The sequence below is a fragment of the Capra hircus genome, chromosome 20 (assembly GCF_001704415.2).
Source record: "Capra hircus breed San Clemente chromosome 20, ASM170441v1, whole genome shotgun sequence".
NCBI classification, from domain to species: domain Eukaryota; kingdom Metazoa; phylum Chordata; class Mammalia; order Artiodactyla; family Bovidae; genus Capra; species Capra hircus.
In genome coordinates this window covers 41,930,734-41,956,902 of record NC_030827.1, presented here as the reverse complement: position 1 = coordinate 41,956,902, position 26,169 = coordinate 41,930,734, and the positions used below count along the sequence as shown (strand labels likewise).

General features: G+C 42.3%; 1 protein-coding gene across 3 annotated transcripts in view; it reads right to left on the bottom strand.

Moving 5' to 3' along the window:
* Window positions 1–26,024, bottom strand: part of DROSHA (drosha ribonuclease III) — a 123,120-nt gene extending 97,096 nt beyond the window's left edge. The window contains exons 1-8 of one of the 3 annotated variants that reach the window (XM_018065630.1): window positions 25,876–26,024; window positions 21,021–21,086; window positions 18,963–19,799; window positions 14,932–15,024; window positions 9,180–9,290; window positions 8,717–8,948; window positions 5,415–5,556; window positions 3,372–3,526 (exon numbers count right to left, since the gene is read on the bottom strand). In XM_018065630.1, the coding sequence (XP_017921119.1) occupies window positions 3,372–3,526; window positions 5,415–5,556; window positions 8,717–8,948; window positions 9,180–9,290; window positions 14,932–15,024; window positions 18,963–19,799; window positions 21,021–21,037 (1,587 nt within the window). In that variant the 5' untranslated portion in view covers window positions 21,038–21,086; window positions 25,876–26,024. The remainder of the gene's footprint in view (window positions 1–3,371; window positions 3,527–5,414; window positions 5,557–8,716; window positions 8,949–9,179; window positions 9,291–14,931; window positions 15,025–18,962; window positions 19,800–21,020; window positions 21,087–25,875) is intronic. The other 2 variants (XM_018065629.1, XM_018065628.1) reach the window with 2 other exon arrangements.

Genomic DNA, 26,169 nt, shown 5'->3' with positions numbered 1-26,169 from the left:
TTTATTGGGGGGAAAATCCACTCCATGCACGGCGATGCCACGGAAACTGTGTGGGTTTTAATGTCATGAGTACCGAAGCTCTGAAAAGGCTGTCAAGGTTTGAAGATTAAACGGATGTTCCAAAACCAATAAAGCTGCAAACTGTCTATATTGTCTGATAAAGGGAAACGCTATGACAACGCTCGCTTCCCGACTTATTTGTGCAGCCGAGCAGAAAATATCAATGTCAGCGCCCTGTTTGCCCCCATCTTCTCCTACTGCTTTCCAGTATGTTCCTGCTATTTCTTATTTCAGGAAAAATGACTCGTTCACAAAAGAAAAGCCTAGTTTATATTCTGAAGGAACATGTAGAATGCTTTGAAGGTGACCTGCGGATTAAATGTTTTCAAAGAAGAGACCAAAAGGTATCTCAAGCAGAAGGAAGAAAATGACTCCTAGAACCAGAAAAACTTCTAGCACTAAACAGGTGACTCTGTGTCTATTTTTTCACCTGAATTCATTTTCTGGCCATGAACTCCACTCACAGGATTCAATAAGTGAATAACCCTGGGTGCTTCTTGGATCGAAAGCTGCTGGTTAAGCACTGCAGGTGGGGAGGTGGGTGATACCTAGCTCAGGGTCCACATGATCAAGGAACCTTTATTCTAATTTTAGTGTACGTACTGCTGAAGCAAGCAGTAGGAATATTTACATGGGAGAAATAACACACACATGATATGCTTAGTAATTTCAAAATAAAGGAAAAAACAGGCTTCAAGAAGCCAAAATGTGAAAAGAAGACGGCTATTCTACACGAGGAACCAGGACAAGAGAAAGAAGAGAAAGAAAGAATCCAACGTTATGCTCTAAGAACACGAAAGTGAAAAATGCAGTGTTAGCTGCTCAGTCATGTCTGACTCTCTGTGACCTCGTGGACTGTAGCCCACCAGGCTCCTCTGTCCACGGAACTCTCCAGGTAGGAATACGGAAGCGGGTAGCCATTCCCTTCTCCAGGAGATCTTCGCCACCCAGAGATTAAACCCAAGTCTCTCATGTTGCAGGCAGATTCTTCACTGTCTGAACCCAGGAACATGAGACCCATCTAAATGGAAAGGATCACATAAGTGAGTGAGAAGACCAAAAAGGCAGAACTGAGGTCAAAACCTTAAAGGGCCTTAAAAACCAGTTTGTGAGTTTATTCAATTTAAATGGTTAATATGGAATCAAAAAGGAGATCAGAGCATCAGTCTGGAGAATGGAGAAGTGGAGTTCCATTTCTCACTTTTTTAGTATTAATTAAAATATATATATACTGTATATATAAATATCTATATTTTAATTATATTATGAGACATATATATTCTATATACATACACATACACATATTTCTTTAGAGTTCTAGGGATTTATAACTCATTTTGTCAAAAATATCTCAATAAAACTTTGAAAAGAAATATTAAAAACACTATAAGTCTCTTTATCCCTTTGAGAAATCTAAAGCTCCAGGTGGTACAAGACAGGAATAATATGGCTACCTAAAAAAGAAAAAAATCACATTAAGATATTATCCAAAATAACAGCTGGCAAACAGAGATGTGATTGAATTCCCACCAAAGTCACAACACATTCCTAATGCAGGGCACAATTTGTGATGAAAAATATGGAAAAATCATTTAGTGCTCACTTATTTCCAGGGAAGCAAACAGACATCTTATATGCCTGTCTTTTACCAGGGTCTGGTCTCCAATACAGATCAGCCCTTTATAAGGCTCAACTGTACAGAGGATACAAAACCAAATACAGTCAACACAACACTGAGACTATTTGTTTCTTGATATGAGAGCAACAGTCCATTAAAAGACCACACACAAGGTAAGGGGAGTGACTAATGGAGAAAGGATTTTTCTCGGGGGACACAGAAATGTTCTAAAATTAAATTGTGATGACTATACAATTCTGTGAATATACAAAAAAAAACTGAACTGTACACTTTAATTGTGTAAATTGTATGGTATGTGAATTATAACTTTCTAAAGCTGTTTAAAAAGATCATATACATGATTAATGTACCAAAGTGAAGATTCCAAAATGTATTAACAATTTGTAAACATTTCTGCTCAATTATCAGAGGGCAAAAAGAACCACAAGGTACATTTCTGTCAGGCATTCTAACTATATTAATTCTATTTAAAAAAAATTAGATAGCTGTAATCTAATATGAACCAGGAGAACAATATCAAAATAATGTAGAATGGTATGAATTTATTTACAAAATATAAATTTTAAATGATCTTTTTCTAGGGATACGTTTTATTATGCTTGATAAGTTGACATGTATTAAAGATACTATTTTTGTATGTATTATACATTTGTAAAAATACAATTCTTTTATAAAGATACTATTTTGCATTTTGTATTGTCTGTGCATGCTCAGTTGCTCAATAGTGTCTTACTCTTTGCGACCCATGGACTAGAGCCTCCCAGGCTCCTCTGTTCACGGAATTTTCCAGACAAGAATACTGGAGTGGGTTGCCACTTCCTACTCCAGTGGTATCCCTCCAACCCTGGGATTGAACTCACGTCTCTTGCATCTCCTGAATTGGCAGGCAGATTCTTTACCACTGTTCCACCAGTGTAACTTCATAATAAAATAGTAAGTGAAAATAAAAAATAATTACGTCCAACTATGATGTCACTGGCTTCTCAGGTGGTGCAATGGTAAAGAATACCCCTGCCAATACAGGGATACAACAGATGGGGGTTCGATCCCTGGGTTGGGAAGATCCCCTGGAGGAGGGCATGACAACCCACTCCAGTATCCTTCCCTGGAGAATCCCATGGACAAAGGAGCCTAGTGAGCTACAATCCACGGGGTTGAAAAGAGTCGGACACGACTGAGCAACTGAGCACAAACACACACGATGTCATTAGCTCAAACACGCTTAATAACAAGGAGAAGTTACAAGGAACTGTGACTTCTACCAACTGGCAAATAGGAAGTCTTATAGGGCCTGGGACGTTGTTTACTGTACGGCTACAAGATAACTTCCAGATGAACTGCTTTTAAAAAGAGCTACAAGTGCTCTCTCCCTCATCCTGCCATCCGTCTCCTTCCGTTTACTGCAAGTTTAATGAAGCAGCACCATCATCCTGCTCCCTCACACAGGATTTACAAACATCGTCAAATAGGATTCAAGGAGCACTTGCTCTGGTGCTTACGCTTTGGAGCTGAACGCTGAAGCTGAAAAGAAATAAGCTGTGAAGGATGACGCCCAGCCCTGAGAGTAAAATTCAGTTTCAATACCAGCTACCATGCATCTTCTGAGCCAGCAGTCATAAATGTGATGTGTGGGTGAGCAACCTTCACAGCAAGAGCATAAAAGCCTACGCACCTGGCCTGGGTCGTTGTACCAAAGTTCATCATGAAGTCGGTCAGGATGGGCCTTTTTACGTTTGATTTCTGCAATGACGTCGAAAACCTCTGAGTCTGAGCTGCTAGAGCAGGTGCTGTCCTCATCGGACTCGCATTCAGATTCACTGGAACTCTCTATAGAGGTGAGGGGAAAAAGATGGAGAGAAGCTGAAGCCGTCTGCAAGCTGATTTTACATGAAGATTTTACATGAAGATTTACATTTTACATGAAGGTTTTACATGAAGATTTACTTCCAAATGACCAAAACGTAAGGACATACATTTAGAAACCTAAGGACAGCTGTTTATCTTCCAGCAAACACTCCAGTGCCTACTCCACACTAGAACTCTGCTAAGCAACCCCATGAAATCTCATAGAGCCCATGATGCTAAGTCACAGTCTAGAGGGGGAAACAAAGGATCAAAGATTTTTAGAGAAAGACTTGCTGAACAAGACAAGAGAAAATGCAAACCGCCAGAGCTGTTTGAGGTTTCACCTCCTAAAAGGTGCAGTGAATCCACCCTGATCTGCTGCGGTTTCCTAGAAGGGGTGCACGTGACCCAGGCACAGGGATGGGGGCGGGGTTAAGCTGATGAGACGGAAAGGAACACACATGGGACGCTGCAGGCAAAAGCATGGAGCAAGACTATGGGCTGACTCTGGACGGAGCAAATGCCTCACAGGAAGAAATCCAGAAGTGAGGGGATAAAAGATCATGAATGCCAGGCTCTGAAGATCAGACTGAATCAGATTCTTTATTTTTTTCTCTCAATAGTAATAATAAGAGACTCTAGTCCTTCAAAATGACTAGATAAAAACAGACCAAGAATTACTGTAACGAAACGATCCCGTCACAAAAGACAAATATGGTGTGCCTCTACTTATATGAGGTACCTAGAGCAGTCAGATTCACAGAGACAGAAAGTAGAAGGGTGGCTGCCAGAGGCAAAGGGAGACAGGAATGGGGAGCTGGCCTTTAATCTGGATAGAGTTTCCAGTTTAGCAAGATGAACAGAGTTCCAAAGGTTGTTTACACAATATGAATGCACGTAACACACTACAGAGCCATACATTCAAAAATGGCTAAGTAGTATATCTTACGTGTATTATGCACATGTTATTTGTATTTTACTACAATCAAAAAAGAAAAAAAAAAAGACCTAGAACTTGGAGTGATCCTTCAAGAGATTAATGCAGTACATACAGCGTGGTAAGAAGGAGCCCTTACACTGTTGTATTTTCAAGTGTACTACGTGAGATGGGTACTGTCATTCCTCTTCTAAGGCAAGAAAATTGAGACACAGAGAAATCACATCACTTGCCTGAGATCACATTTCAAGTGGAACAAGGATTCAAACCCAGGGCAGCTGGTTCTGTTGTGCTTTTCCCCACCATGGACACTGCCTCTCAGCGAGGGAAACGTAACAAAGGTGGGCAGATGAGAGGCAGATATCATGCAGGAAAAGGCACACTGAACGTCTCCTCTGCATACAGCGTGTGTTAGGGGTAAAGACACAACATGGTGAGAAGCACTGATCTCAGCATCTCCTTGGAGTCTCAGAATACGTATGTGAAAGATGGAAGAAAGTGATGGAAACTTTGTGAAGAGAGAGAGAGCTTCAAACAGAGCTGGACTCTGGCTGGAGTTTCCACACCCTGGCAGTGGAGAGAGCCACAGGAGATGCCTGCCCATTAGATCACGAGGCACGGGAACAGGCTCCTGCTTTTGACAGGAGGCTGGACTGTGGTCCCTTCCGATTTTAAGACAGGAGTCTACGGGGACACAGTGGCTAGCATACCTTGCAAATGAGATCTCTTATGTATTCTACTGAATATAACTAAGGGAAAAGAAAATTGAAAAGAAGAAAGTTACATTGCTACGTATTTGCTGACTGGAATTAAGGAAAATAAAATGGACATTAGGAAATTTTACTATGGGACTCTCAAGGACACATCCCAAAAGTCTGGTATTAAACAATAAAAAAAGAGCACAGGATCTCAGTCTAGTAACTTCTGACTCACCTAAATCTTCATCTAGCTTCGTCTTGGGAGGCTCCCATGGGGGTCTAGCAGCTTTGGCCTTCTCTTGCCTGCTCCCCAACTCTTCCTCAAATTTGTCATATAAGTCACGGAGCCTACTTGTTCCAACTACAGTAGAATCTCCCTTTGAAAAATAAAGGATCAATATTAGGAACTATATTAATAATAGTCATACCAAAGAGACTTAAGAACTCACCGATAACCAAAGATTTTAACAGCAAGATATCATTTTTCAACCCTCAATTTAACAAACATTTTAAACACAAAATGCCCAAAGTGCTGGCAATGATGCTCTGAATTGCACACACACTTATGGCTGACACAGTCCTCAGGTAAATGCACTTTGCCAACCCTTAGAAATGTTAGAAGTCTTCACCTATGCCCTTTTGATACAACAACCAAAAAATCATAAATCCCTCAGAATTCATGACACCTGATACCCTCCTAGAGAACATATACCTCTCCCCTACTGAAATTCACTGATGGTGTGTATTCCACATTAACCCAGTGACCCACAAACCACACACGCACCCCATAAACACAGGGACACACACACACACACTCTTTACAAACACAGGGTTCTGCAATACATTCCTGGAGGAAGTTCCTCACTTTCCCTTACTCTCCTCCCAGGTTGAAAATCACTTTAAACACCCACCTGAAATGTACATTTGACATTTTCAAAAGGCACCTTTCCAACATAAAATGAATGTTCAATCATGAAATCTGCAGTTATTCCCAGAAGAGGGTGCCTGCTTTCCTCAGCCCCACCTCATTACTGATACTGGTGATGCCGGGGTGGCTCTGACACTTAGGCCCTCTCTGCACCAGCGGTGCCCAAACAGAAGCCAGTGTTGGCCTTCTGGTTTATCAGCCTTCCTTAGACACTGGAGTTTTAACACACCCACAAGAAAGGTGAGGAAGAGCAAACGCTGTGCCGTTTAAATGCTCTGAGCCTCAGTGCCTTCAACATTATTTCAATAATAATGATACCCCTGGGGAGCCATTCTCCCCTTCCCCCATGCTCACAGAACTGGGATTCCCTTCAGGTTTGGGGCAGAGAACTCGGCCACAGATGTCTCTGTCCTATGCCACAGATGTCTCTGTCCTAATCCCTGGAAAGTGAACATGCCACCTTTCAGTGCAGAAAGAACTCTGCAGACGCGATTAAGGCTACAGAATTTGAGGTGGGATTATCTGGGTAGACCCAACTGAATACGAGTCTTTAAAAGTGGAGAGGCTCTCACAACAGCAGTCCAAGGTGCAATAGAAGAAGAGGCAAGAGATCGTTAAAGCACAAGAGGGACTCGACCCACGCTGCTGGCTCTGAAGATGAAGGAAGGGGTCCATGGGCCAAGGAATGCAGACGGGCTCCAGAAGCTGGGAACAGCCTGCCAGACAGCAAGCAGACAAGGGCCTCCATCCCACAGCCATAAGGAACTGAACTCTGCCAACAACCTGAACAAGCAAGAAAACAGGTTGTCTCCAGAAAGGAGAGCAGTCCTGCCAGTACCTCGATTTAGCCAGTGAGACCCAAGTTTGACTTCCAATCTACAGAACTGTGAGCTAATAAATGTGCGGTATTTCAAGCCATGAATGAAGTCTGTGGAGATGGGTTATGGCAGAGATGGAAAATTAATCCATTAAACACAATTCTGGGTGAAGGGATGAAGAAGAGATCCCCGGGCACCCTGGGCTCCACCCAGTACTGCCCTCTGCATCTGTGTCTGGGCAGAGGTGTGTACGGACACGATGCCTGGGGCTCCCGTGGGCAACCTACAACCGTGGTGGATCCTCCGGAAGACAGCAATACCCACCTACAGCCCTGCCATCACTAAGGCACTAAATACATACCAGCCACCACCTCCCTCCAGATGGCTTCTCAAGGAAAACAAACCCAGCAAGCTTAAACCACGATCAGTTAAGTATTCTCATTTACAACAACATTCTGAAGTAACAGATGCCTTCTTTCCAGGGATGTTTTAAGAATTCAGGGAGGTAATCTGAGACACGTGGAGCAGTTTCACCAACACGGCTCCACGTACAAGCTTCTCCTTGCCTATGTCACCTGAACTATGACTTAAAACCCTGCTTTTCTTTATCAAGTAAAATATCATGCCAACAAGAGAGACCTCTCAAACCTTTTTGCCAGAGACGACAGTCTCCTCTCAAGCTCAACATAGGTAAGGGCCCAGTCCAAGTTGAAGCTGTTTTTACAAAATTCCAAACAACAGAATGTTCTCTTATCTACCCCACCCACTAAATCTAACATCTCCAGGCTCTTCTGTCCTAAATCTGTACGTATCCCTTCCTTCACTCATTCATTTCATCAGTGAACATGACTGTGTGTCCCTCCCACGGCAAATACACCTGACTTAATGGGGATGGAGGCCTAGTGCCTGTTAGGGGAGAGAGAGAGGAAAAAAAAAAAAAAAAAGGTGGGGGGAGAGTGATGGAAAATAAAATGGAGATGGAAGAAAGAGGAGAAGCGAGCACACAGAGGTCCTGGGGCCCCCAAGGCAATGAGGCACAGCTGCTGAGCCCCAGGAGCCCCATTGTGAGCAGCACACGCGCTGACTCTCCTGAGAACCCATCCAAGGTGACGACACTGCGACTCCACAAAACCAGCAACCAGCACGGGCAATCTGCTATGGGTACCTTTGGTCACGGGCAGACTTGCAAGAGACAAACTCAATTTTCCCTTGTTTCTCATTTTGAGGGAAACACACACACACACATACAGATACAGAAGGCATAACATAGCTATGAGTGAGAGCTTACAAGACCACCAGCATCAAGACTAGCGGTGGAGTCAAAAATCAGAATGAAGAGATCCTTTCATACACCTACGGCACTCTCACCATTTGGAAAGCAGCTTTTGTCTACAGCAGTGGTTCTCAACCAGGGGGAGGGGCGTTCTCTCACTCCCCAGGGTACACTGGGCAATGTCAGAAGACAGCCTCGGTTATCACAGTCACGAGGGTGCTACTGGCATCCAGTGCACAGAACCCAGAGATGCTGCTCGACATCCAACCATGCACCGGGCAGGCCCCGCCACAGGGAACTATCCAGCCCAAGACGCCAACAGCACCGAGCTTGAGGAGCTCTGCTGCTGCTGTTGCTAGGGCGCTTCAGTCATGTCCGACTCTGTGTGACCCCAAAGACGGCAGCCCACCAGGCTCCGCCGTCCCTGGGATTCTCCAGGCAAGAACACTGGAGTGGGGTGCCACTGCCTCCTCCATGAGAAGCTCTGGTCCGCAGCTTCTCTCCCACCACAGACCTACCACCTGGTCCATGGGGTCACTGGAGTAGTAATTTTCTGAGTGGGTGCAGCGAATCCACACGGGCTTAAGGAGTTCTTCCTCCTCCTCCTCGTTTTTGTCAGGCAGCGCCTCCTCGGGCTCCTTTTCCTTGATGGAGGTATAATTCTTCTCTTTGCCAGAGCCCTGGATGTCACTCCACCTGTCTTTTTCTTCCTCCCAGCGAGCTCTCTTCTTCTCCCTGCTTGGGGAGCGACTTCAAAAGGGGGCAAAGGGAGGCTATTAAAAATGTTCTTTTCTTGTAAAACTTTTCTATTTCACCTGTTTAGCTCATTTGTCACCTAAAAGGAAAATGTCATGCCAAACCAATATATTCATTTGTATGAAAAACCAGTGACCCCCTGACACCGGTCTGCTGACATCAGAATCACCTGAAGTTATTTGTTTAAAAATACAAATTCCCAGGCCCTACCCCAGATCTACTTACTGATTCACAGTCTCCAGGGGTGGGGCCCAAGATTCTGTATTTTTAATAATTTCCCCAGGTGATTCTGGTGTGCATACGGCAGGTTCAGGAGCAACTGGCCAACCATAACTCCTATAAAGATCTCTGGGAAATATGCGGACATCTCCATCTATAGACGATCTCAGCATTGAGCACACTAATTCTGAATTCTCCACATCTCGCTTTGCCAAGAGGAAAAAAAAAAAGTCTTCACAAAACATGATCTCCACTTAGCCATAAATTTAGCCTGAGGACCAAAATCCTAGAGTGAACCAGTTATACCATCCCTCACCATTTCTCTGGAAGCCCCTACTTGGGTATTACTGCTTAATGAACCACCAAGTCGCCTAATTCTGATCCCCACAATTACTAATAGTAACTCAATTAAAAAGGAAAAAAGCAATTCTATCTCCTTGAATCGCTGGAGCATGAAATTTGCAAAGGCTCAGCATATCAATGTGCTTGGAGGGAAAAACCCATAGGATAGATTTTTAAATTAAGCCCAGAACATTTCAGTGGAACTGTACAGACTTGGAGAATCCAGCCAAGGAGAGAGACTGTGATGTGGTGCCAGCTCGGCAGGCAGCTCTACTAACAAAGTCACTCTTACCCAAGAAAGTCTACATCTGGGTCAAAGTCACAAGTAAGCTTCTCCATCAACTCTATCACTCATTTCTAATTTTACAGCAGGGAAAATCTAAGTGTAGGTGTGTATACAACAGGGGGAAAACAGTGAGTGATTAGGATTATATATATTACTTATTGATGCAACTTCTAAATATTACGGTGTACGTCAAGAGGTTTGTTACCAGAAAAAAAAATTTACTGTGAAGTAAAATGTATATATGTTCACTGAAGAAAAATAAAACAAAAATCACCTGTAACATCACTCAGAGATAACAATTATATTTCACAAATATGTTAGAAGATATAGATATATAAACATACAAGTTTCTAAAAACAGGAACTCCGTAGCCTGTTTTCCTCAACAAAGTGGTAAACCAGGAACATCATTCTACTTCAATACATGTACATCTGAACCATTTTTAATAATGCATATCATTCTTTTATATGTATATACCGTAATCTGACAAATCTGAGCATTGTCATTTAGGATATTACCTTTCTTCCCCCACTGTAAACAATGCTTCTGTAAATACACTTGTGTTCTTTGCAGACTTATCATATTATTTCACACACAAAGAGTGTGTACTTTTTTAAAGGCTTCTCTACAGTTAAGAATTACCAGTTTAGATTACCATCAAAACTGTATGTGATTTCCCATTTCCACACATCCTGTCAACATGATTGTTTTTAATCTTTTCTATCCTTACAAAGAGAGCATCTCATTTAATTTGTCACTACTGAAATAACATGTTTCACATTCACTTCTTTTATTAATATGAACATGAATCAATACACCATGGCGATATTTTTAAAATTAGGATTACGGTCTTTTGACGGTTTTTTATTTAAATTATCACCCATCTTCTGTCATATCTAATGTAACCTTTTTCAATTTATTTTCCTTTTAATTCTATTTATAGCTACATTGGAGAAGGCAATGGCAACCCACTCCAGTACTCTTGCCTGGAAAATCCCATGGACGGAAGAGCCTGGTAGGCTGCAGTCCATGGGGTCACGAAGAGTGGGCTACGACTGAGCGACGTCACTTTCACTTTTCACTTTCATGCCTTGGAGAAGGAAATGGCAACCCACTCCAGTGTTCTTGCCTGGAGAATCCCAGGGACGGGGGCGCCCGGTGGGCTGCTGTCTCTGGGGTCACACAGAGTCGGACACGACTGAGGCGACTTAGCAGCGGCAGCAGCAGAGCCGCATACAATCTTTATATGGCCAAAGGCAAAGACTGTTTTTGTTTCTATTTCCAGTCTTAGTGTTATGGCTAATGTTATGGCTAGTGTTATGGGTAATCCTTTCCCATAGCAAGGTTAAATAAATATTTTATATTTTTCAGCTACATTTAACATTAATTTTTTTTTACTCTATCTGTCCAAGATTTAAGGCAGAAATCTGAACTCAAGTTCTTTTCCATACAATTTGCATTGTTTCCATATCAGTTTCTCCTCTGATTTGAAAAAACAACTTTATGGTAGATGTAAACCTTTATATATACTTGAATGTTGTTCCAGATTGGTCTCATTGACCTCTTTATACCCATACCAAACTGTGCATTATTTTTCTTCATTATACTCACTTCTATTCCCAGGAAAAATTTGAGTCCTAGTAAAGTTCTAAAAACAGTACCTCAACTGAACTTACATTAAAATTATAGATTTTTTGGAAGGCAGATATACTCACCACTATACCACCGCTAAAAACTGCAAATATTTTGGAAGAACACTGGTATGTTTTTTAACCCTATCTTCCACTCCCACTACAGGAATTTAACATGCCCTCCATTCACTTACATCACCTTCCTTGTCATCTACTACACTTACTATCTTCCTATTGATCAATACATTTTTAAGTTTATGAAGAAATTTAACTTTTATTCATTTAAATTTTCTATGTATATTTTCTATTAGTAAGCAGGTATTCCTGGTATTCAGGGAAGGCTCTTAATTATGATATGTTTATTGCATAACTGTCAACTTCAGTGAGTTAATTCTAACATTTCTCAACTGATTCTCTTGAACTGTCCTGGTAATATCAATAGCTAATAATGGCAAATCCTGGCTCCCTGTGGAGTGGTTTTATTTGTTTTTTGTGGTCCTTCCTGAGAGCCTGACACTCTTGTAAGCACTCTGATACACTTAGTCCTGACAAGAATCCTGAGGCAGATATAAACATCCCCTAGACAGGAAACAGAAATTATATCACTTGCCCACTCTCACAGCTAGTAAATAATAGTTAAATGCTAACATCATTATTTGACACAGACATTTTGACATGTACTAAAAATCCCACCAAATGTTTTATTATTATTACCATCGAGAAACACAGGCAGAAGACATCCTTACGCCTTCCACTTTAGGCAGGTGTCATAAATAATGGATGATCAGGGTTGTCTATTGTGAACAACAGTTAGTATTCTTTTTTTCTTCTTTCCTTTTTTTTTAACACTTTGAGAGGGACATTTCAAAATAGGAGTAAAACATCATTTTAGGTAGGTGTCTCAGGCATTTCAAATTTCAAAATCCGAACTCAAAATTGTTGTTTAATAATATGCTACATTACAAACATGATAACTTTTCCTGCTTTACAGTATTTACATCTATAACTTTTATTTTCTTATCTACTGCATGAGTTAGAACTCAAAGAATCCATCTCTGCCTTCTCCACAAGTTACTGGGTATTGGAGAAAAAACAACTAAACCAAGAGATTCCCAGCACTCCACATTAAAATCCAACCTCAGGTGGGCCCTCAACGAGTTCCACAAACGCAGTTATCTTGGCTTTTTTCCTATCCTTATCTCCTCCTCTCCCTCAGGCCCTTTCTCTCTGAACAGACTCTCCCTAGCTGACCTCAGCTAATTCATGCCATTTAGCCTTTCTAGCTAAGATCTCTTTTCTGAACTTTATACTCTTTTTTTTTTTTTACTTTTGTGTCCCACTAGGTACCACACAACTCCACCGAGCTGTCTCACAGACACAAATTCCACTTGCCCAAAATTGAACTCGTTCTTTTGCCTGTTTCTTAAGTGTTTCCAGCCCTCCAAGGGGAACATCAGCTCTCAGGTGATGACCAAGTCCTACTGACTCTCCCACATCGATCTCTCTCAATTACCTCCAACATCCCCCATCGTCATTGCCACAATGGGTCGGTCTAGCCACAGTCATTTCTTTCCTGGATTACTAACAAAAGCCTAAACTCATTTCCCAACCTCCAGGTTTGACCTTCTGAGACCACTTCTCCAATGCAGGCTTCACATCTGCTCTTTCTCTCCCCCTACCATTTGCCTTCCCTTAGGCATTCCTATCCATACTCCAGGGAATCAGTACATTGCCAACTTCTCTGTGACGACCCAAAACTGAGTTACTAATTACTGTGTTCCAGAAGCAGTATGTATCTGCTCTATCAAAAGCACTTCTCACAGCACATAACTTTCTTATTCCTGGAAAGCAGGGACTCTTGTTAAAGACTATCATCGTACCGTACGATACCTGGGACACACAAGAATACAATGTTTGTCATTTGCTGTTAAGATATACATCAGGTGACAGTGGTAGGAAATGGGGTCTCCTTGTCTTTTTTTCTAACATGTATGGGAAGGCCTATAGGGTTTCAACATTAAATTTGGCTCTTCCCAGATGGTATCAATCATGTTCATCACGAGGTAATGTTCTCTATCAAGTTACAGAAGTCTGCTTATACTTCTCCTTTACCAGTCCCTACTCATAATTGAATGCAACTTTAAATAGCTAATAAGCAAGTACTGAGATAACTCTAGAGATTCTGACACAAAGAATTAGTTATAGATCTCCTAATACGAACCTATCTACCCATGGAACCTTGGAATAAACCCTCAACTATTATAACACACAACTGAAAACAACCTGCTCATATACTAATCACTATTTTCACATCCATATTCATAAAAGAAATTGTCTTGTGGTTTTCTTTTCATTGATAGTTTTGCCATTTGGATTTTCCTGATATCACAGCATGAGTCGAGCTTTCCTCCCATCTTCTTCAGTGTTCTAAAAACAGTTTCAAACTTTTTTGGAAGTGACACAAAGTCAACTTTTTCCCATAGTTATTGGCCTATTAAAATTTTCCGCTCTAACTGTAAGGTTTATAATTTTTGTTTTCATAGAAACAACCCATCACATCCAAGTTTTTTAATTTCTCAAATAAAACATCAGTACTTATAACAACACACTATAATTTTTAAGTCCCCTTCATTCCTATAATAATACATTCTTTCTTATACCTAATGGATACTTGCTTTTCTTCTCTTGATTTGCCACTTTTTAAATTGTACGGCCTTTCAAAGAAATCTTGCATTTATTTACAAATTTTATTATGGCATTATAGTTCTATTTTCTAGTTTATTAATTTATTTTACCTTCAATACCTTTTTCTGCTTTTTTAGAGTCAAGTGATTAGATAAAAATTATATAGTTACCATTTATTTGGCACTACTGGGCCAAGTGCTAAGTGTTTTATGTGTGTTATTTCAATGATCCCTCATCACTCAATAAGGTAAATATAACTGTCCTTATTTTAGACAAAGAAACTGAGGCTTAAAGAAGTTCCTTTGCCCAGTAACAAAGTTGGGAAAATGAATAATTGACCCAAAGTCTGTCAGATTATCGAGAGTACTATTCTTAATTACCATTTATTAAGGCATAAATTTTTAGCTCTTGATACAGAATTGGTTACGTCCTGTAAATTTTTATTTGCAACAATTTCAATGTCATATTTCCAAATAAGGTATTACTGTAGTTTTTCTTTTTTTTTTTTTTTTCTGAAACAAGTAAACTTAAGAGCATAATTAGGAATTTTCAAGGTCTTTAAAAAAAAAAAAACCTTGAACTACCAACTACAAAGTGGCCTAATTTGGGGGACTTATCAAGATTTTCCTTGTGCATCCTATATACATCTTGAAATAAAAAGTTTTTCAGTAACTGGCTACTTTAGCTTTTCACAGTATTCTTTGGACAGACACTCAGGCTACTCTGAAGACCTGGCTGACACCCTGCAAAAGCACAAAATCTGAATTTCAGGAGATGATCCTATGACTTCTTCCAGTGTCAACTCCTTGCTTACCTTCCAGATCTCTTATACTCTTTTTTGTAGGACCTTTCCAGAGATGGTGATCTTCGGCTGTCCCGGTGCCTGTGTCTCTCCCGTTCCCGCTCTCTTAAAGGAATTAATACACAGAGCTGTTTTCAACAGAAAGACTCAAAAACACCATCTCTTTTCACTGAATTCATCTAAATAAATGGACCTCACCTCACCTAAGTATTTTGCAGCACTATTCACTATGGGACATTTTTATTCACCCTTCATTTATTAGAGGTTAAAGGAGCATTTCACTTTATGCAAGTTAACTACCTTAGACATTTCTTGCTGTTTTCTTTAAAAAAAAAAGAAGTCATATTTAATACTAAGCAACAAAAGGAATTTTATCATACTCTTCTCTTGAGACCTTCCAACCAACCAAACATTCTACAGGGAAAACTTCAAAGGATTCAACTGCCTATTGATTTCTGGAACATTTAATTTCATCCAACAAATAAATGCATATAGTATAGATTAGGAAAAGGGTCTATAATAAAGAGCTCTAAACTCATAGGTTATACACCTCAGGTATAGTTCTTAGTCACCACTAACTACCATGAGACTCTAGGTCACTTTAAGTGCTGTTTTCATCAGGGGAAAAAAAACTCTAAATAGAGACACTGAGTTTACTCAGTGTAAAACTAGAATGCAGGATTTTAAACCTTCTAATATAAAGCTGGAATTTAGTAATAATGAGAGTAATAACTTATGAGTCTAGTCAATAAGTACAATGAGATCTGAAACAAAAATTGGAATCCCACTGTGTTTACATCAGAACTAAATCTAAAGGAAATAAATACTAGGTCTTAGAGTGGGGGGGAAAAAAAAAAACACTGTATTAGCCTGAATCCAGCAAGAAGATTACAAAAATGTCTAAACTCAAAAATAGCCACACTCCACCTTCCCGCCACCACTTCCACTGTGGGGGCACAGATTGGATCCCTGGTAGGGGAACTAAAATCCCATATGCCTGTCACATGGCATGGACAAAAAAGAAATAATAATCCCCCACCTATAGCCAAACAGAAGAAATGTAAATGTAAAGAAATGTAAACTGAAATCAAAACTTATAAAATTAATAAGAGATCTTAGATATTAACACAAAAATTGTTTTTCCACTTAAAAATCACCCCTTCCTCAAGAAAGACTTCTTTGAATAACACTTTTAACATATATTTAAGGCTCAGGTACACACCAGCTGTCCAAAGTAAAGTAGCCAGTGCTTGGGATTCCACATTCTTTACTTGATACACTTCTAAAATGACAGGTTACTTTTAGACAGCAAACCCCACCTAGTGAGTGGTATCACATGACAAATATAATTTGTGATGGCATGGCAGCTAAAAAAAAAACTGCCTCTATTTCCAAATAAAAACTCTATTTAAAGGATATTCCTAATTTTTCATTTGTTTTTGTAACACCTAGGGGATAGGATTTTGCATTCAAGAGTGGCACCTCTCATGATGATTGCTACCTCTAGTGGCTATGAACTGAAAAGACCAGTATAAATCACTGTAATACTACATGGTGAACCCATTTAAAGCAAGAAAAACAATGCTTCAGTTATTTTTCCAAAAATTCTTCCCAGTTCGGGATCATAAAGATATTCCTTAGATACATAATACTAGCTCTCCAACGGCTCAACACGGTACTCAACAGGACAGGTATGGGGTTACGGTGCTGTAACACCACTCAAGTGCGGGAAGCCACTGCCCTGCTCCTTACAGGCTGCCCTTGCAGCTCTTCCTTTTCCCATTCACTGGAGGAACTTGGATCTTTCACAACAGCAAATGCATGCCTCTACTTCTTCACAAACCTTCTCCAGAAATAGTCTGCCCTGAAACAATCTTATAATCACTATTCACCCAGATTTATGAGGAGGAGAAGAAAAGGAAAAATGAAATTTGAAAAAGTGTGGATGCACTTACCCCAAGAAGCCAGGGCAGAAGCAGCCAGAGGACAGACTAAAGAATTTGCATAAACTTCATCTAATCTAATGCACAACTTTGTGAACGTCTGGTTTTTTCCAGTGTACTTTTGGAAGTTATACACAAGCACTGGTTCACAGAAGCATTCTATATAAGACAAAGAACTGGCACTCTACTAACACCCTCAGAGGGAACTGATTTTACTGCGGCTGTGACATTAAGGCCGTTCCAGAGCAAACACCCCCAAGTACAACATCATAAAACAACTCCAGGGTAAATAAACACCATGTAGAAAGATGAGCTAATTGCCTAAGATCCCCCACAGTAAAGGGGTTGTGGTTTAGGCTAATGGGGATTAAGGGCCATTTTTTCAGCATTTCATTTCACTTAGTGACAGGGATCCTCAGTTTACAGGACATCTGTGTTTCTTCAAGCTTAAGCCTGGATGGGAGAACTCAGGAATTTACAGCAGAACCCTAAAAACCACAGTACTCTCAAACAGACAAAAAAAAGTCATCTAGAATGCTGAAGTTTGCAGCAAAATCTTTCCCCAAAGATAGGTTTATTAACAATCACTTTAAGTCTGAAGAAAACTATCAAACTCTTTTGAGTTTAGATTTTCACCATAAAGTTGTAAAATAAACCCTCACAGGCCTCTGCCAACTAATCCATCACAAAGTTAAGAACAAAACTGACAAGGAACAGTAAGTCATGCTGAAAAGGCTTTTCAAAGTCTACCAACTCTAGTCAGCTTTAACCCATCAGAATCAGTCACCCCTGCAGGAAACATGTCACTTCTGCCTTCGATTAGGCATCAGGGAGAAGCAATAGTGCATTTTCCTTCCAAACCTTCCAAGGCCTGGAGGGCTGCCTTCCAAATCTTTAGGACTGAGAATGACTGTTACCATTTACTGGCAAAATGTTCGGTCAGAATCAAACACACAGCCATGAGAACAACATGGAAACCAAGAAGCACATTAATTCCATAGGAGTCAAGACTCACTCCCTGCAAATCCAAGTAACAAGGTTACCTGGTTTGGGGACCTCAAACTTTTCAGCACAGAAGTTCCACAAGACAATGAAAATGAGTGAACACACCACAGCAGCCAGAAAGAGAAGCACCATTACCAGCTTGACAAGTGGAAAACCAAAAATCTTCATTGTTACAAACAGTTCACTGAAGGTATAAATAAATATTAGTAGAATGGATATGTGCACATTTTTATTTTTCCATCTAAACCAATGGTTCTTAGGTTTAGGGTAACAGACTCATACAATCTCTTAAGAATCTGCTGTAAGCCACTGATTTACTTATAGAAAAAATATATAGACATAAAATTTTACATATAACTTCAGAGAATTTCTAGACACCCATCAATGAATGTCTGCTGGAAACCTTATTTCCTTGTAAATATAGATTTTTGGCCTTTTGGGTGGGGAAAAAAAGAAATTTAATCTGGAGTGGATTAGTATGTTCTAAATGCAATTTTATTTAGTATGCATACATTTCAAGGCAACAAAATCAAATTAAAAGCTATTTTGAAAACTGTAACTTTGATAATGTATACCTAATATTATTTCATTTTATAAAGAAACAGAACAAGAAAGCAAAAACATAAGAGAAACTTCCATTTATCCTAAAAATCAGGAAGCAAGTTCAGCTTGTTAACTAGTTGGATTCCTGACTGATAACAGCGGCCTGCAGACCACCAATTCCGAAAGAACCCACAGTGCAATAACCTGACAAGATGGTCATACTGAACATAATTATATACAACATCCACACAAACAACTACAAGATCTTTTATTGATCATCGTTAAAATGCCAGCTGTACTCTGTATAGTAATTGACTTACATTCATTGAAATGAACCCGTGTTGCTAATTTGGGGATGCTTTTCAAAGTGGCTTTCTCCTGAGGTCAACTTCTTTCCTCATCAGTTGTCTCTCCCTCTTTAATAAAAAAAGCCCTTTCCTTTTATAAACCGAAATGCACGGCTGGACCTTTTTGGTCTGGTTTGCTGAGCCGCAGAAATGGCCTGTGTCAGGATCTCCGCAACTTCTCTAAAAAACCACAGGTGTGCTTTACCTGCTCCGCTCGTAGCTCCGGTGGCGGGAGGGCGTGCGCCCTCGCTCGTGATCGGACCTGTAGCGACTGTCCTGCCTTCTCCGGTCGGGGCTCCGGCCTCGCTCCCGCCGCTCCAGCGACCGATGCCGCTCGCCCCTCCCGTGACTGTGGTCCCGGTGCCTGTGGTCGTCGTAGTGCTTTAGCCTTTCTGGGGACCGCCTCTCACTGGGAGCCTTGGGGAGCGGGTACGGAGGGAGGTGCCTGAAGTGAGGGCTACTGCTGTTACTAGCACTGGGCGGGAAGGAACTGGGGCTGTTCTGGAAGCTACTGAAGTTGGGAGGCGGGAAACTGTGGTGCGAGTACCCCGGCGGGTACTGGTAATTGACCTGCTGCGGAACGACGGGAGGCGGCGGCGGATGCGGCAGGGAAGGCGGCGGCATCATGAAGGGGAAGGCGCCTTGGCCCGGAGGCGCTCCAGGGACTGGGGGGTTACTGGGACAGGGTAGCGGAGGCGGCATGGGAGGGAAACATGGGGGCACGGGGAAGGGGGGCCTCATCTGGTGGTTGGGGAATGGGGGCCGGATCGGGCAGGGAGGTAGGGGGCCTTGCGCTGAAGGAGGCATGGGCGGAGGGAACGGTACAAAGTCTGGTCTTGGAGGCAGAAAATTGGGGGCCGGAGAGTTGGAGAAGGTGGTGGAAGGGGCGCTGGGAGGTTCGTATTGGTATTGCACAGGAGGCTGCTGAGGGTGAAGCAGTCTCAGATTTTGGGGCCTGAAGGCTGGTGCGGAGGGTCTGGCTCCATGTCCCCCTCGCCCTCGGGGACACCTGGGTCCTCCTGGGTGGAACGACATTCTGTGACTTTGGTGGAGGAAAGAAAAAGAGAAGAGAAAAACTCACTATGTAAACCGCTTTCACCAATATCTGACCACCCCTTAGGCTGCTGGAATATTCCACCCATCTAATACTGAGTTCTCTGTACTATCTGAAACTCCTCAGGGCCAATAAACTCCTCTTCCCAGGTCTCAGCCACTCAACCAAAGCCATGGTCAGTCCCTGGACCCTGTCGCTTCCTAAAGAGGCTTCACTTCCAGCATGACGAGGTCACATCCGTGTTCAACCATCTGCTGTGGTGTACTTCTTCAAGTTCCCCCCAACCTTGACCTCACTATGTCATCCTGTCCACACACAGCATCTCTACACGTGCACTGAGCATCATCCTGCCACACCTTCCTCCCTACTCAGCACAGACTCACTAATTCAACTCAACATGTCCCAAAAGGAGTCAATAACCTTGCCCTCCAAGAGAATCCCACCTGCTCCTTTTTCAGTGTTTCCTATCTCAATGCATGCATGCATGCTAAGTCCCTTGAGTCGTGTCAAACCCTTTGTGATCCTCTGGACTGTGGCCACCAGGCTCCTCTGTCCGTGGGATTTTTCCAGGCAAGAATACTGTGGTGGGTTTCCATGCCCTCCTTCAGGGGATCGTCCCAACCCGTGTTTCTCCTGCACTGGCAGGCAGGTTCTTTACCACTTGTGCCACCTGAGAAGCCCCTTCCTGTCTCAACAGATGAGACCATTCATTGGTCTTCAAGTCATACAGCAGGGAATTACCTGACAACTTCTCCTCCCTTAACCCTTCTAGTTAAAAATTTATGCTCAAACGCCTGTATCATTTCAGCCTCATAGATACTGGAGTCCATCCATTCCACACCATGCTCTCCTGCCTCGCTACTACAGCAATACCCTTGCAGGCCTTTCTACAACCAATGTCACCACCCCCAGGGTACCCTGCTCTCACACGCTCTGTGGTTCTTTTTGGCAGGTCCTATAATGATTACAGGTCACCAGCTCATTACCTTTCACCTTTGATGTCTGCCTGACCTCAGAACTGCTAGTTCCATCAGGGCAGGGCTCCAGGATGGCTCCTTAACTGCTCTGGTCTGGGTCCCAGCCATGGATACGGCCTATGTTAACACACGCCCTCCTCCTCACAGATCTAAACCCTCCCCACCCCAGATGGCCAGTGTTTGCTCCTCCCTGGTCGCCCAAAACGATTGCCATTACTATCAGACCACTCACCATGCACTGCTTTGCATCGTGACGTACTATTTGAATATGTCACATTTTCCACAGAGAATATAAACTCTAGAGAACAGAGAGAACAAATAGATATAAAAATGTTTCCCAAACTGCTCATGCTGGAAAATATTTCTGTGATTATCTTAACACTGATTTTGCATGCTCCAATGCAGATAGCATATTAATAAAAATAAGAGCATGCTGAACTGAATTAATGTTCACAACTAATTTTTAAGATGTCCTAAGTACTTTGCCAACAAGGGTCCATCTAGTCAAAGCTGTGGTTTTTCTAGTAGTCATGTAGGGATGTGAGAGCTGGACTATAAAGAAAGCTGAGTGCCGAAGAACTGATTATTTTGAACTGTGGTGTTGGAGAAGACTCGAGAATTCCTTGGACTGCAAGGAGATCCAACTAGTCCTAAAGGAAATCAGTCCTGAATATTCACTGGAAGTACTGATGCTGAAGCCAAAACTCCAATACTTTAGACACCTGATGCGAAGAACTAACTCATGGGAAAACGCCCTGATGCTGGGAAAGATTGAAGACGGGAGGAAAAGGGATGACAGAGGATGAGATGGTTGGATGGCACCATCGACTCGATGGACATGAGTTTGAGCAAGCTCCAGGAGTTGGCAATGGACAAAGAAGCCTGGTCCATGGGCTCACAGAGAGTCAGGAACGACTGAGCGACTGAACTGAACTGAAGTACTTATCTCTCTGATTCAAACAACCAGTACCTTAAAAGACTGGAAACTTAGGCATGCTGCTGCTACTGCTGCTAAGTAGCTTCAGTCGTGTTCGACACTGTGGGACCCCAGAGACGGCAGCCCACCAGGCTCCTCCGTCCATGGGATTTGCCAGGCAAGAGTACTGGAGTGGGTTGCCATTGCCTTCTCCGAAACTTAGGCATATTCCATCTCTAATCAGCTGAAAGACCAGGAAAGGAAAAATCATTTCTGCTCTCCCACTCCACATTCTTTCTCCCTCAGTGAGACTAGCATTTAGATTCAAACTTAACTATAATCTGGTCAACATAACAGTTTTCTTTGATTCTCATTCTCAGTCCTCCTGATTGAAGAATGTTATAAAGAGGAACAGCATTCCAAATATTGGGCTTCAGCAAAATGTTTTAAAAACCCAAACAAACATTAACTGCAGCAAGTTTCCATTTAGAAGCATCTTCCTAAAGTCTTTCTAACCAAAAGTTTTACCAACAGGCTTAAGGCAGATTTTCAAATAGCTCATGAAAATAGTTTCAGATTATTTAGCCTTATCAATCACTGTACACGCCAAATAATATCTCATTAATGATTACCAAGGGAACATTTCATGCAAAGATGGGCACAATAAAGGACAGAAATGGTATGGACCTAACAGAAGCAGAAGACATTAAGAAGAGGTGGCAAGAATACACAGAAGAACTATACAAGAAAGATCTTCATGACCCATATAACCATGATGGTGTGATCACTCACCTAGAGCCAGACATCCTGGAATATGAAGTCAAATGAGCCTTAGGAAGCATCACTATGAACAAAGCTAGTGGAGGTGATGGAATTCCAGCTGAGCTATTTCAAATCCTGAAAGATGATGTTGTGAAAATGCTGCACTGAATATGCCAGCAAATTTGGAAAACTCAGCAGTGGCCATAAGGCTGGAAAAGGTCAGTTTTCATTCCAGTCCCAAAGAAAGGCAATGCCTAAGAATGTTCAAACTACCACACAATTGCACTCATCTCACACACTAGCAAAGAATGCTCAAAGTTCTCCAAGGCAGGCTTCAACAGTATGTGAACTGAGAACTTCCAAATGTTCAAACTGGATTTAGAAAAGGCAGAGGAACCAGAGATCAAATTTCCAGCATCCGTTGGATCATAGAAAAAGCAAGAGAATTCCAGAAAAACATCTACTTCTGCTTTACTGACTACGCCAAAGCCTTTGACTATGTGGATCACAACAAACTATGGAAAATTCTTCAAGAGGGGAATATCAGACCACCTGACCTGCCTCCTGAGAAATCTGTAGGCAGGTCAAGAAGCAACAGTCAGAACCAGACATTGAACAACAGACTGGTTCCAAATTGTGAAAGGAATACATCAAGGCTGTATATTGTCGCCCTGCTTATTGAACTTCTATGCAGAGTACATTACACGAAATGCCAGGCTGGATGAAGCACAAGCCGGAATCAAGACTGCCGGGAGAAATATCAATAACCTCAGATATGCAGATGACACCACCCTTATGGCAGAAAGCAGAGAGGAACTAAAGAGCCTCTTGATGAAAGTGAAAGAGAAGAGTGAAAAAGCTGGCTTAAAACTCAACATTCAAAAAACTAAGATCATGGCATCCAGTCCCATCACTTCATGGCAAATAGATGGGTAAACAGTGGAAACAGTGACAGACTTTACTTTTTTGGGCTCCAAAATCACTGCAGATGCTGACTGCAGCCATGAAATCAAAAGACACTTGCTCCCTGGAAGAAAAGCTATGATCAACCTAGACAACATATTAAAAAGCAGAGACATTACTTTGTCAACAAAGGTCTATCTAGTCAAAGCTACAGCTTTTCCAGCAGTCATATATGGATGTGAGAGTTGGACTATAAAGAAAGCTGAGCACCGAAGAACTGATGCTTTTGAACTGTGGTGTTGGAGAAGACTCTTGAGAGTCCCTTGGACTGCAAGGAGATCCAACCAATCCATCCTAAAGGAAATACATCCCGAATATTCATTGGAAGGACTGATGCTGAAGCTGAAACTCCAATACTTTCACCACCTGATGGGAAGAACTGACTCACTGGAAAAGACCCTGATGCTGGGAAAGACTGAAGGTGGGAGAAGAAGGGGATGATAGAGGATGAGATGGTTGGATGGCATCACACACTCGATGGACATGAGATTTTGAGCAAGCTCTGGGAATTGGTGATGGACAGAGAAGCTTGGCATATTGCAGTCGATGGAGTCACAAAGAGTTGTACACAACTGAGTAACTGAACTGAATGATTATCATTCAGTTCAAGACCCTCATGATAAACCTGGGGCCTAGATAGCCCATCCTGTCACCACAAGCTACTCAGGGCCAAAAGAATCAAGCTCAAACTCCATGCTTGGCATTTAAGGCCCTCTGCAATCTGGACCCAACTTCTTCCAGGCTAATCCTCCATTAACTTCCCCATGAAGTGCCTATCATCCTGTGTGCGTGCTAAGTCATTTCAGTCATATCCACTCTTTGCAACCCTATGGATTGTGGCCCAACAGGCTCCCCTGTCCATGGGATTCTCCAAGCAAGAACACTGGAGTGGGTTGCCAGGCCCTCCTCCAGGGCACCTTCCCAACCCAGAAATCGAACCCTCCTCTCATTATGTCTCCTGCAGTGGCAGGCAAGTTCTTTACCTCTAGGGCCACCTGGGAAGCTCTCCTATCATCCTAGGTGTTTCCAGTTCCTAACATATGAAGTACGATCATCCAGCTTATTCTTTACTTCTGGTCTTCTAAAACCCCTCCCTGTGACTTTGCCCATTAAGTTTTTAACTCATCTACCCATGTCAAACGCCACATCTTCTGTGCTGCCTATCTTGGTTCCCTTTAGGAAGTAATCCCATTCCCTCAAGACTTCCAATGCTCTTAGTCTGTACTTACTTCTTTTACAGCACTTACCAGAGACTGCCTCATATAATAATCATGTGTGTACATGTCTTAACTCCTCCACTAGGTGATGAATTGGGTTGACTCATAATCATTTTTGTATCCTTCACAGCCCCTGGCAGAACATCCTGCACACAGTAGGTGATCAGTAAGTGTTTACTGGCTCACCAGTGATATATGTTTCTATGTTGCTACTGGACATTTCCCTACTGAACATATCCACAACAGGTTTGCATTACCAAAATCAGACAAAAAGCAGACCTTTTCACTGATTCATGCAACATTTAATGAGCCTAGACAGGTGGGGCATGGTCACAGGCCCTGATCAAAGATGAGTAAGGCACATAGTAAGCAGGGCTCCTGAAGCCCAGAATCCATATGCAGATAGATTTTTTTTTAATTACATAATGTGAGAAACACAAGAAAAGAGGTATGCAGAGTCCAGGGGAAACACAAAGGAGTGTACTGAATCTAGAGGTGGACAAGAGTCAGGATCACCACTACTCCTCTATCGTGTGTTCACTGTTGTTGAACATTCACTATTAGATCCTCATGGATATTTCTAGAAATAGAATATCTGAAAACATTGATTATGAAACTGACCTATTAAAGGCACAGTCAGGCTGTGTTGTGGATGTGAACTTCAATTCAAAAGTCAAGGAACTCACTGCAACTGGAAAAGTAATTATTTTCGGCGTCTGCCTCCTCTTAAGTTGCTGTTTGGAAGCAGGGAAAGTGAGGGAGTCGTTTTGCACAGTTAACATGTGCAGGAACATCACTCTTTGTAGAAAGAGTTGAAATGTGGGACTACATTTCTATTAACGCGCTCTTCCACCACCTGAATTCCCAGCCCGGTCACTTATGTCCGGATGATTCGTAATTGCGTGCTTCCCTGTTTACATCTCCCGCCAGACAGTGAGCCCCACGATGTAAACTTACAGTCTCACTCCCCGCCCGAGATCCCGGCGGCCCCAGGCCTGGACCACCACATGCGCGCCACAATGAATGAAAGGTCTCATTTTTCACTACTATTTATTTACAGGGTCCGGGCCTAGGGTCCCTTTTCTTTGCCCTTCGCTGCAGATCTGAAGAGGAGCTGCCGGATCCTAACTCCCAGGCGCCTCTCACCCCAGCCCCAGACGCCAGCCCCGTTGAAATTCGGATACTTGGAAACACTCCCTCTTCCAACACCCACAAGCTGACCCTTTTACCTAGAAAAGCTCTCGGGCTGCGAGGTCGCCGTTAGAGTAAAGCCAGAGTTATAGTGCAGCCTCCAAGACCGTAGCACCGCCCGCGGCTCCGGAACAGGAAAGCAAGAGAATTAAAAAGCAAACCTGAGAAAGCCGGACTGCAAGAGGGAAAGCGCTCGGGAATCGCCGCAGCGCCTTGTGCACGGTGATTGGTGCTTCAATAAGAACGATGGACATCTAAGCCAATCGGTCTCCTCGAGTCTCTGGCGCCCGCCTCCTGCCCCTTACCTCCTCCAATCCGAAACCACAACCGGG